This window comes from Centropristis striata, chromosome 6, assembly GCF_030273125.1.
Source record: "Centropristis striata isolate RG_2023a ecotype Rhode Island chromosome 6, C.striata_1.0, whole genome shotgun sequence".
NCBI classification, from domain to species: domain Eukaryota; kingdom Metazoa; phylum Chordata; class Actinopteri; order Perciformes; family Serranidae; genus Centropristis; species Centropristis striata.
In genome coordinates, this window is record NC_081522.1 from 1,867,375 (window position 1) to 1,880,166 (window position 12,792).

General features: G+C 38.7%; 1 protein-coding gene across 2 annotated transcripts in view; it reads right to left on the minus strand.

Moving 5' to 3' along the window:
• Window positions 1-12,792, minus strand: part of aars1 (alanyl-tRNA synthetase 1) — a 44,102-nt gene that overhangs the window by 8,327 nt on the left and 22,983 nt on the right. For both annotated transcript variants that reach the window (XM_059334472.1, XM_059334471.1), the window contains exons 9-15: window positions 12,132-12,282; window positions 11,104-11,228; window positions 7,537-7,681; window positions 7,257-7,435; window positions 3,232-3,345; window positions 2,014-2,220; window positions 445-629 (exon numbers count right to left, since the gene is read on the minus strand). In XM_059334472.1, the coding sequence (XP_059190455.1) occupies window positions 445-629; window positions 2,014-2,220; window positions 3,232-3,345; window positions 7,257-7,435; window positions 7,537-7,681; window positions 11,104-11,228; window positions 12,132-12,282 (1,106 nt within the window). The remainder of the gene's footprint in view (window positions 1-444; window positions 630-2,013; window positions 2,221-3,231; window positions 3,346-7,256; window positions 7,436-7,536; window positions 7,682-11,103; window positions 11,229-12,131; window positions 12,283-12,792) is intronic.

Genomic DNA, 12,792 nt, shown 5'->3' on the forward strand with positions numbered 1-12,792 from the left:
TTGAATTGCTGGCGCGTTGTTTGAATTGCTGGCGCGTTGTGTGAATTGCTGGCGCGTTGTGTGAATTGCTGGCGTGTTGTGGCGGATTGCTGGCGTGTTGTGGCGGATTGCTGGCGTGTTGTGTGAATTGCTGGCGTGTTGTGTGAATTGCTGGCGTGTTGTGTGAATTGCTGGTGTGTTTTGCATTTCAGGGTCACTGTATTAAATAAATGATGCTCCGCTCATTCAGCCTTTATTGTATCTTTGCAGTATTGGCATTTAGGGGTCGATCGGCCCATGCTTCTTCTCCACACAAGTTTTTTAAGGAAGGTTTTTTTTTCGTATTAGCATTTTAGGACACATAACTTCAATATGCTGATAAAATGTTCACCGTGGCAGGCTGGTTTGCATCCTGCCACAAGTCTGTATAAATGCAAGAGAAATGAAATAAATCATCATACTTACGTTCCTCCACAAAATTCAATGGAGGTGAGAGAACCGGCGGTGCTGTCGGGGTTCTCCAGCAGCTCCTCCACAGGGATCCCGATAGACACGACTCGGACCGGGTCAGGGTAGGTCTCATCGAACACGGCACGCAGACCCTGAATGGCCTTGGCTTTTGCTAGTGGAGCGTCCAGAGCGTACACCGGCTGGAGAGAGCAGAGAGGGAGAGAAACGCTGTCAGCTGAAGTAAGTAAGAAAGTAAGTAAACTTTATTTATATAGCACCTTTCACAGACAGAAGTCACAAAGTGCTTCACATAAAAATCATACACATAACATAAAAATGTACATACAAGTTTTAAAAGACCAAAACAACAGCAATTTAAACAACCATAGCAGTCCCAAAACAATTAATCAAAAGCCTGAACAAATAAAAATGTCTTCAGTTGGCTTCTAAAAGTGACAACAGAATCTAGTGAGCGCAGTGAGGGAGGGAGACTGTTCCAAAGCTTGGGAGCGACAGCCTGGAAAGCTCCATCACCTCTGGTTTGAAAAACGGGTGCGTGGAACCATGAGCAGATTCTGATCTGTAGACCTCAGAGCCCGAGTGGGGGTGTAGGGCTGTATCAGGTCACAAATGTAGGGTGGAGCCTGGCCATGTAAGGCTCTGAATGTTAAAACCAGAATTTTAAAATTTATTCTATAGGAGACAGGGAGCCAATGTAAGGCTTTAAGAACAGGGGAAATGTGAGACCACCTATGCGTGCGGGTCAGAATTCTCGCTGCAGAGTTCTGAACTAATTGCAGACACGACAGTTCATTTTTGTTAAGACATGAAAACAAACTATTGCAGTAGTCTAGCCGAGAAGACACAAATGCATGAATAATGATTTCTAGGTCATTATGCGACACCATTTTTCGGGGTTTGATGGTGCTTTATGGGGTTAAAACTAGGGATGAGCATATATAAGAAACCTCCCAACTCCAGCATCTATAACGTTAACCCTCCTGTTGTCCTCGGGTCAAGGAAGGAAGAAGAGGGAAGGACGCAAAGGGAAGTAAAAAAGGATGGAGGAAAGAGGGAAGGAAAGAAAGAAGGATGGAGGAAGGAAGGAAAGAAGAGGAAAGAAGAGGAGGAAAAGGAGAAAGAATGGAAAGGAGAGAGAAAGGAAGGAGGATGGAAGAAAGAAAGGGGAGGAGGAGAAGAAAGGAAATAATACTACTAAATAATAGATTTTTCAGCCTCTGTAGCAGATAGAAATTAAATTCAAAAAGTATTTGAGAGCTTATACAAATACTACAAAACGACTTATCCGCTTTCCAGGCTTCAATGGGTTAAAACTCCAAATTATTACAGCAAAGACAAAACAAAACTAAATTCAGAAATGAAGGTTTGGATAAACACATAGGACATACACATTTTTCATTCAAAAGGTTTTTAGTGAGGCCAGAAGATGTTGGCTTAAGATAACCAGTTGAGCTAGAAAAACATCACCATCACTCAGTTTATTTTGCCTGAATTGAAAGACATTGTTGCCTGTTAGTTTCTCCATGTGGTGTGTATTTTTTCCACATGTATTCCCCCACTGACCTTTGCTTCTTTAATCATGACGCATGCGATCTCCTCAGTCCTGCGGACCTCCCCGGTGCTCAGGGCGCCTTTAGCAGTGAAGTCAAAGCGCAGGCGGTCGGGGGCGACCAGGGAGCCCCTCTGGTCCGCCTCGCCCAGAACCCCCCGCAGGGCGAAGTTCAAGATGTGTGTAGCGGTGTGGTTGCTCATGATGGGCCTACGACGAGCCTGATGAGAGAACATAAACAGATAAACAAGGTCAGGTAAACAAAATCAGAGCTTCACCCAGGGGCAGAGCTCAGAAAAAAGATCCTGAAAGCCTGCAATTCACCTAAAATTCCAGTAGGGGGTGCTAAGTTTGGCTGCAAAAGAAATCTGCCCATTCATTTCAGTGCAAAATTTGAAAACTTCTCACTTGATTTATTACCTCAGAAAAATTTTTCAGGGACAACATTATGGTCTCAATCACTAGTAAAAAATCTTCTTCAAGACAATTTGATGTCAATAGTTCTAATAATGGCCCCATTTAGAAGAAAATAGAAGATAAAGAATCGTATGATTTGGGGCGGGGCTACCTTTGATTGACAGGTCACTGACAAGGCGAGCCGTCACCAGGAGAGAAGCAGAACAATGCGTATCCACGGCAACGTGTCAATAAAGTTATATATAACGTTATATAGATAGAAAAGAGGACGTTTAGCGGTTTGGTCTCATAACTTTGACCCTTTCACTGTATTTTCACTTAATGACAGTTTATTTGAACGTTTTGTTCAGTAAAAATGTCTTGTTCAGTGTTTGGTTGGACTAACAGACACTCCAAGGAGTCGCTGCTCAGTTTTCTGAGGTAAGAAAGATACATTTTGTTTTTGTTTTTTTTGCTAGCCAAAACTAACATCCCAGCTAATGCTCCAGCTAATGCTAACATGAATTAGCAGCGGCTTCTCTCAGTCAGGTTGAGGTGTAGAGAGGCTGTAGTCAGTGATCAGATCCCTCTCCTCCTCCACAGTCCAAATATGGTCATGCTTCCTGTATCGGAAACAAGATGGCGACGAGTATCACGCTGAACTCGAGGCTTCCAACGGGCCACAAACCAACTGGTGACGTCACGGTGACTACGTCCATTATTTATATACAGTCTGTGGATAAACCTAATTTAATGCCATTTAAGCGCCTGATAATGAACAATTATTATTCAACTTAAAAGGAAAAATAAACGTACAGTCCTGCAGATATTCTCACCTCGTCAACACGTAAGGTGACCCGGTCTCCGACCTTCAGACTGCCGTAGACCGTCCCCAGATGGAGAACGTAACCTCCTCGAACCTGCGTGTTCTTCACTGTGAACTCCATCCGCTGCAAAGAAAGGAAGAATAGTTGGACGACGTGTTTTTGTTCCACAGGGTTAGGGTTAGAGGAAAGAAGTTAGGAAAGAAAAGAAGGATGGAGGAAGGAAAGAAGAGAGGAAGAAAAGGAGATAGAATGGAAAGGAGAGAGAAAGGAAGGAGGATGGAGGAAAGAAAGGGGAGGAGGAGAAGAAAGGAAGGAAAAAATAAAGAAGGAAGGAGGGAGAAAAGGAAGGAAAAAATAAAGAAGGAAGGAGGGAGAAAAGGAGGGAGGCAGGAAGGAAAGAGGGCAGAAAGAAAGGAGGAAAGGAGGAAGGAAAGAAAGAAAGAAAGGAGGAAGGAAAGAAAGAAAGAAGGAAAGGAGGAAGGAAAGAAAGAAAGAAAGAAAGAAAGAAAGAAAGGAGGAAGGAAAGAAAGAAAGAAAGAAAGGAGGAAAGGAGGAAGGAAAGAAAGAAAGAAAGAAAGAAAGAAAGGAGGAAAGGAGGAAGGAAAGAAAGAAAGAAAGAAAGAAAGAAAGGAGGAAGGAAAGAAAGAAAGAAAGAAAGAAAGAAGGAAAGGAGGAAGGAAAGAAAGAAAGAAAGGAGGAAGGAAAGAAAGAAAGAAAGAAAGAAAGAAAGAAGGAAAGAAAGGAGGAAAGGAAGAAAGAAAGAAAGGAGGAAAGGAAGAAAGAAAGAAAGAAAGGAGGAAGGAAAGGAAGAAAGAAAGGAGGAAAGGAAGAAAGAAAGAAAGAAAGGAGGAAAGGAAGAAAGAAAGAAAGAAAGAAAGGAGGAAAGGAAGAAAGAAAGAAAGAAAGAAAGGAAGGAGGAAAGGAAGAAAGAAATAAAGAAAGAAAGAAAGAAAGAAAGAAAGAAAGAAAGGAGGAAGGAAAGAAAGAAAGGAGGAAAGGAAGAAAGAAAGAAAGAAAGAAAGGAGGAAGGAAAGAAAGAAAGAAAGAAAGAAAGAAAGAAAGAAATGAGGAAAGAAAGAAAGAAAGAAAGGAGGAAAGGTAGAAAGAAAGGAAGAAAGAAAGAAAGAAAGAAAGAAAGAAAGAAAGAAAGAAAGAAAGAAAGGAAAGGGGGGGCGAGGGAAGGGAAGAAGGAAGGAGGATAGAGGAAGGAATGGAAGCGGTTTTTGTTCCACAGGAAACACTAGAAAACAAAGCTGGCTGATGGATCGTCTGCCTTTTGTTTGTTTTGTTTTTTTTAAACTTGAGTAAGTTTTTTAACAAAACTTGTCAGATAGAGAAGAAAACATAACACTTATCAAAGCAAAACAGGTTCCTTTAACAAAAATGGGATTTGCTAGAAAAGACACCAAGACACACGATAGAAACAAATGCTGACATTTGAATGGATTTTTTGACAGCTGGTTTTCTGCAAACTGTCAAATGAAAGTGTTCTCATGCCATTCAGGTTCTAATTAGAACAAAATGAACACCTTTAATCTATTTTGCTGTCAAAACTGTCTTATCTCCAGCCTGTGACACCTAACAGGGGGTCCTGTTGCCTGAATGCCACCAGGCTGATCAGTCCCATTAAAACAAATACCAACAAAGAGAGAATTAAAATTCAACACAAGGTGAATTTATTTTAGCTTGGGCAGAAATCTGGGTTTTTGCTCTTATCTTCCACATCACCACTATGTAGTTTTGGGGGAGAAAAGCAACACACCAACTCTGAAAATGACTCTGATGAGGCTTTTAATACCTTTTACCTAATGATGTTTTTACAAAACACCTTCTAACAGAATCTGTGGAGCTCATTACAAGTCAGTGAGAGGAACACATCACCTTTTGGTTTGTTCCTTTTTGTTGCACTTATGTCTAGAGATGGTCTCATCAGGTTTTTTGGGACCGATACCGATCACCTAAAGCCTCACCGATCCGATAACCGATCAGAACCGATCGATCACGTGGGACGATATTAACTCATAAGAACCCAGAGCCAGTTATCCTTACAGGATGTGTTCTAGAAGTGGACCACATAGAACACATTTCTGATGTTTTTAAAAAAAATCTACCCCTAAATGTCAAAGATCTGATGAGACAAACATTACAATGGGAGTTTACGGTCTTTATGTTTATATTTCTTATTTTAAAATAGAAAAAAAACTAGACACATTTTCTGCTTACAGAGACACAAATTTAAGAAATTTACCTTTTTATTTTGCATCTCCATAACATATATCAAAATTGTGACTTTAATTTGTGCAAGAAATATGGTCAGAACAAGTTAAATGCAACACAGGACACCCTGTTAACTGATTAGAATTGTTAAATGGGTTTAAACTTAGCCTTGTCACAAAAAATACGCTTTTTAAAATTAGCTACTTTTTCACATTTCTGTTTCCAGTCACAGCCACATTCTTGTCAAAGTCACATGACCACCACAGCTGAATATGGGAGATTCTAGAAGATGTAAAGTGTTAAGTGTAAGTGTAATATTTATATTTATATATAAATCAATCAATTCATCCACTCATGCACAGGCCTATAGTCTTTCATTTATGTTAACCTTGTCATCATTTATTTACTAGATACTACTAGATTACCTAGATTGACCTTTATTTAACTACTTTTTAACTACACAATGTTTGACTTGTGCTTTTTATTATTTTATCTCTTTTTTTATCCTGCTGTATCTTATTTTATCCTATTTATATTTTTATTTCTATTTCCCTGTTTTAATTGATTGTTTTTACTGTTTTCAATTGTGTCTTGCTGTTTTTAATGTGTATGTAAAGCACTTTGAATTACCTTGTGTTGAATTGTGCTATATAAATAAACTTGCCTTGCCTTTATTGCATAGCAGTAACTTTAATATTCCTTCACAGCAGCAGTGGCTCTGTGGAAATCAATATGCCAACACGGCCTCTATAGGGCATCAAGAACAGGCAAGAGCTTCATGTTGAAAGGTCATTTATTGATACTATCCATTTTAAATGGCTGGATTGTTGCATATATGGTATAAAATAAAATTCAAATAAAAATTGAGCCTATTTAACAGGCTAAACAAACTCAAAATGCCAGTCTGAACATTGGTGGCATTATGTCCCATTGTTACACAGCACAGTGTAACATATTATTATTGCTCACTCTCACACTAACATTTCTCTAAATGTCTAAATGCATAAATTGCACTTTATGTGTTTTTTATGCACACTGTTCATTGCACCTTATTTGTTTCATAGCACCAACATTTTTATACTGTATATTCATATTTATTCTGCACTGGAATTCTATTCTACTCCTTAATACATACTCCTTCTTTAGACACTTTATTTTTTATTGTATTTTTATTGTATTTTTTATGTTTTATTGCTTGAAGTATGCCTAGGTTGTTCTTTTTATTTAATTGTGTTGTTATTGTCTCTATGTGTAATACTGCTGCTACACTGTCATTTCCCAGCTTGGGATAAATAAAGTCTATCTATCTATCTATCTACACTGTAAAAAAAAATCTGTTTAATTTACGGTAAAATACCGGCAGCTGTGGTTGCCAGAACTACACCGTAAAAAATACAGAGTGGCTTTTCTACTGTAAATTTAAGTGTAAATATCAGCGAAAACTGTAATTTAGATCGATAAGTCCCTTTATTTTTAGGGTAATTGTGTCCTTGTGACAATATGGTATTTCTCCATTAATTTTACATGAATTTTTTATATATATTTACAGTAAAACTGTGTGTTTTCAAAGGTTTTTCAAAAGTTTTGTACTATTCCTTGATTTACGGTAATTAAAAGTGTCTCTCATGGTGATATTCAATTTTTTATTTTACACCCTATTTCTGATGAATTTGACAGTTTTACTGTAATTTCTACAAATGTTTTTTTACAGTGTATGCATGTATGCATCTATCTATCTATTTTTCGATCGTTCGTTTTTTTTATCATATCGGGCCGATCCGATCAGTTGCCGATCGATCGGCGTCATCCCTACTTACGTCATCTGTGCTCTCGTCTTCTCGGACCATGTAGCCCTCGTCGAATGTCTGTCCGCCCTGCTCGGCGTAGAAGGACGTCTGGTCCAGCAGCACGCCGCACTCTTGACCCGTGGTCACCTCGTCGCAGAAGGCGCGGTCGCATCGCAGAGCCAGCACGGTGGCCGACGGCTGCTCGAACTCTAAAAACACACAAACAGGTGAAGGTTAGTGTGTGAATGTTGTGAAAATACAGCCACTGACTCAGCTTAAAAGTCTGTTGGTGAGAATGTGAAACACTGACTGTAGTCGCCGTTTTCCTCAGAGGTGTACGTGTATTTGGAAGAGTCGTCTGTGGCGGGAATCTTCTTGTTCCTCAGCTCTTCGATGGCGTAGATGTCCAACATGATGTGGTCCACGTCTCCTGCTCCTTTACCCTGGGACTTCAGCTACACACACAGAGTTGTGTTGTTCAGTTTCATATACACTACCGGTCAAAAGTTTTAGAACACCCCAATTTTTTACAGCTTTTTTATTGAAATTCAAGCAGTTCAAGTCAAATGAACAGCTTGAAAGGGTACAAAGGTAAGTGGTGAACTGCCAGAGGTAAATAAAAAAAGGTAAGCTTAACCAAAACTGGAAAATAATGTACATTTCAGAATTATACAAGTAGGCCTTTTTCAGGGAACAAGAAATGGATTAACAACTTAACTCTATGGAGTCTTGGGCTATTTTGTCCATTTTTGAATTCTTTTCATGTCTTTGTAAGTCATTTTGTGTCTTTTTTTGGTCATTTTGTGTCTTTTTTAGTCATTTTGTGTCTTCTGGTGTTTTATTGTCATTTTGTGTCTTTTTTTGGTCATTTTGTGTCTTTTGGTGTTTTTTTTGTCATTTTGTGTCTTTTTTTAGTCCTTTAGTCCAACATAAAATGTGATTTTGAATCTTTTTTTTACTTTCAAAACACTATCATGCTCAATAAAGAATTTTAAATGTTGCAAATGTGCATTCATTTCAGAGTACACCGACACATTAAACTGCATAATTTTCAATTAAATTCTGGAAAAGTTGGTGTGTTCTAAAACTTTTGACCAGTAGTGTACAAAATCTACATCACTTAAATACACCACATGATGAGTTTAGTGGACTTGAACTCAAAACATTATTAATGAGAATTCACCCTTAGAGAAATAAAACAACATGAAACTTAGTCGAAATCAAATGAAAATACCACGAAAACCTCACTGACCCGTCTCTGTCTCTAACTTATCACACAGTGCTTGTTCTACGAAAACCGAAAACAGTCAGAAAAACCCGCCCCTTCATGTCACTCAACCGCGTAAACCAATCAGTGACCAGCAAGCGTATCGTCACTTCCTGGTTAACGCAATCGCTGCTATTCGCCCTTACAGCCACAAAACAGCATGAAACCTAGTCAAACTCAAACAAAAAATACCACAAAAACCTTCCTGACTTATCTCTGTCTGTAACTTACAACACTGTGCTTGCTCCTTGTGAAAGACGGATATCTATATAATCTATATAATATAACTAAAGCCAAATGTACATGTGTATTTTACAGGAAATTCTTGCCGTCATCAACCTGTTGCTTGTGAGCAAGCAAACATTACATTCTTTGGATTTTACATAGAAATTTGCCCTGCATAGAAATCAGTGGAGAGGCTATTATAGACACCAGGATCCTTCCTCTCCACTGGTCTCAATCTTTATGCTAAATTGCAATCTGTTCACATGTTGGCAACAAAAACATATTAATACATGTAAATTGCTTCACAATATACCTTTAAGTTATGACTGAATAAAGGTGACATGTTAACATGGGTAAATAAGGGCTGCGTGTGGTTTTTATTGCAAGTCTTAACCTGAAAAATAAAATCTAAAAATGTCCTTTTGTCCCATTTTTTAATATCATTCTGCTCTGTTGCACAAAGTGCATATGTAGCAACAATACTCCAGCCTACATTATAAATAAAAGTGTGTGTGTTACTTTTGAGTAATGATTCTTGTGAGAACATTTGCACTGTGGAGTTATGGCTTTATTTCATTAGGTGCACCTGTGACACATCTTATCTTTGTAAAGCTTATAATGTTCAGTTTGTGTTAATATTCTCTCGCCCTCACGTTCATAGTCAAAGCTGACATTAGGCTGTTGTATTGTATTGATTTTTTATCTAACAGCCTGCCATGTACACTGAGTTTATGGAGGAAATATGCAATAGGCATAGTGTGTCAAACTGCCCATCTGGCAGCGAGCGGAGCTGCAGAGCCAGGATGAATTCAGACATTAGCTCACTGATGTGTTGGACAGCAGTCTGCAGCTGCGGTAAACTAGAAAAGAGATCAATCTTTTTTGCAAAATCAAACAACAAGGGATTAGCACAGGGCTGTAAAGGAGAAGCGGGTTTATTTAAACAGCAGGTGCACAGGGTCCCGATTCTGACTTACAGTGCAATACTGGAGAACGCTGACACGAGGTGAAACAGAACCCACGGGAGCAAAACACAGCTGAGTGGAGTTCCCTCACAGAGCAAGGCCAAATTCAAACAATCAGTAAATATCAAAGGCCGCGTTCAGACGCGTTCAGCCAAAATCTGATTTTTAGCCCATCCAGATAGGAACTGGATGGCTCTTTTGAAGTCTGAACAGTCACAAATCACATGAAATCAGATTTTTTGCAAACAGGATCGAAACCACCTTCTGGAGGTAGTTTCAGATCTCATTTGGACAGATGATCTCAGTCTGAACCTCCAAACACTCAGATCGGTTTTGACCGTCCGTGACGTCACTCTACTAGGCTAGCATAGCGCAAAGACGAGGTGTCCACCGGCAGCCGCGCCCGACTCATGCGGCCCGACGGGGGCGTCCATCCACCCGGTTTCTCCCCTGGTGCGTCTGAGATGTTCTGCTCCTCTACTGCAGCTGTTCTCAACCTTGGGGTCGGGACCCCAATTGGGGTCGCGAGATGATTTCTGGGGGTCGCCAAATCATTTTGGAAGTCAGCTCTGTCTCCACTGTGTTAAAGTGTTCATGTGTTTTAGTCTTTTTGGTCACTTAATGTCTTTTTTTTGGGTCATTTTGTGTGTTATTTGGTCATTTTGTGTCTTTGTTTTGTGTCTTTTTTTGATCATTTTGTGTCTTTTTTTGGTAATTTTGTGTCTTTTTTTAGTCATTTTGTGTCTTTTTTTTTGGTCATTTTGTTTCCTTTTTTTGGTCATTTTGTGTCTTTTTTCGATCATTTTGTGTCTTTTTTCGATCATTTTGTGGTCAATTTGTGTCTTTTTTGGTAATTTTGTTTCTTTTTTTAGTCATTTTGTGTCTTTTTTTGGTAATTTTGTGCCTTTTTTTGGTCATTTTGTGTCTTTCTTTGGTCATTTTGTGTCTTTTATGGGCATTTTTTGTCTTTTTTGGTCATTTTGTGTCTTTTTTGGGTGATCTGAACTGTGCATGTGAGATTCTGTTCAGTGAGTGGGGGTCGCGGACAACATGTACATTAAATTGGGGGTCGCGACTCAAAAAGGTTGAGAACTACTGCTCTACTGGACAGAGATAAGGCCAACATACTGAGGTGACCTGCCTCCATCATGTTTGTTGTTTTAGTTCTTGTCGCCGTCGCAATTATATGACGTCTGACGCCGTTACTACGGCAACCTGTCAGATCAGTCAATAATGTGGCCCAGTCTGAACAGAGCCATATCCAATTTGGACACTTGCTAAAAACAGTGTGGACAGTCAGCCCTAAAAATCGGATTTGAGTAGAAATCTGATTTGAATCAGATTCGCCTGCAGTCTGAACGCAGCCAAAAGGGCTCCCTCACTTCCATCTATCTACCCTCCCTCCCTCCCGTCTGCTCACCTGAGCCGCCTTCTTCTCCTCTTCGAAGGCAGCGATGTCCACCACCATGCCTTTCTCCTCTGCGATGAGGGAGGTCAGGTCCAGAGGGAAGCCGTATGTGTCGTACAGCAGCCATGCTGTGTCACCTGGACAGAGAGTTAATAGAGATAATAAATGTTTCCTTTATTTCCTTTGGTTTATCATCTCAGCCCCAATAAGGTTATTAACTCTTACAGTTCTGGGTGTTTTGTATTTTGGTTCTAGTGTAAACATCCCAGTCTCAGTAAACATATTCACCATGTGTTGCATGTTCAAATAGAAACACTGAATTATGAATGAAAAAAGTTAGTTAGTTAGTTTTAGTTAGTTTTGTAACCACAAAATACAGTTTCAGTTAGTTATCGTTTTTTAAAAAACTCTAGTTTTTATTTTTATTTCAGTTAACGAAAATGTTTTTTCAATTCTAGTTTTCGTTATTTCGTTAGTTTTCGTTAACTATAATAACCTTGGTACAGAGCCAAGACTTCCCAAACATTTTGAACAAACCAGTAGTACAAAAGACTTTAAATTATTATTGAAAAAACATCTTTTAAATGGATACATATACTAATTATGAAATTGTTATTAATAAGTGAACTCCATTAAAGAATAATATGGTTCAGTAAAGAATACCAACTACTACGTAATAAACACAGCTATATAGTATTAAATTGTTTATAACATCTAGCTTTAAGTCATGGATATTAAATGTAAAGATGAAATAACATCTCCTTAATGGATATATATGGAGATTATTACTATTAATGTACTATTGAAAATATAGAATAATATGTTAGTAAGGTATATTAACTACTACTTAATGAATATAGCTATAGTGCATTATTTTATTTTGTTTTATTTCTTTTTTCTTCACTATTCCCATTGTTAATTCTTAAAGTTTGTTTTAATTTTAGTTGTATGGACTGTATATTATATGTCGGACCTCAGGATGAATAGCTGCAGTTGTGCTAGTGTGCAAGTGGTCCCGCTGCTCATTAAGTGGCTCTCACCTGGAATGGTCTTGCTGTCTCCCAAACTCATGATCTTCCTATCGAGGATACGGCGCCCCCTGCTGAGGGTTTTGAGGAACTGTGCCTCCTCCTCGTTAATAATGTCCTTCACCATATCTGGGTCTTTCTTCAACTCCGGGAAGGCATTGCCCTGGAGAACCAGAGTAAAAAAAAAAAAAAAAAAGAAAAAAGGAAGGGATCGAAGATGGAGGGAGAGATGGGTGGAGAGGGAGAAGCAGAGATATGAGATGAGGGAAGAGATAAAAGAGGGAAGGTCACCATTTATAGCATCACTCATGAGGTAAGAAGTTGTGTTTAAGACTTGTAATAAGCTCCATTATGCCTCTTTTAACGTTGTGTTCAAGAGAATACAAGGAATCTGCACACTTTAGATTTTACAGGGTTCTTCTTTGGCTCATGCTACACCCTTCTAGCCTGGCTAACACCAGACTAATCTCAAATGAGATTAGATAAAATTAAATATTAATAGATGAATAAATAAAAAACAAAACAAAAAAGCAAAAAAAAAAAATTGAGAAAACAGACACTTTCTGCAAGCTCGAAAGGGAGTAGGAAGAAGTAAAAAAACGTATCGAGTCCTACCCCTTAACAGGTCTCTATATCTATATACATATATATATGAATAATCAATATATTCACA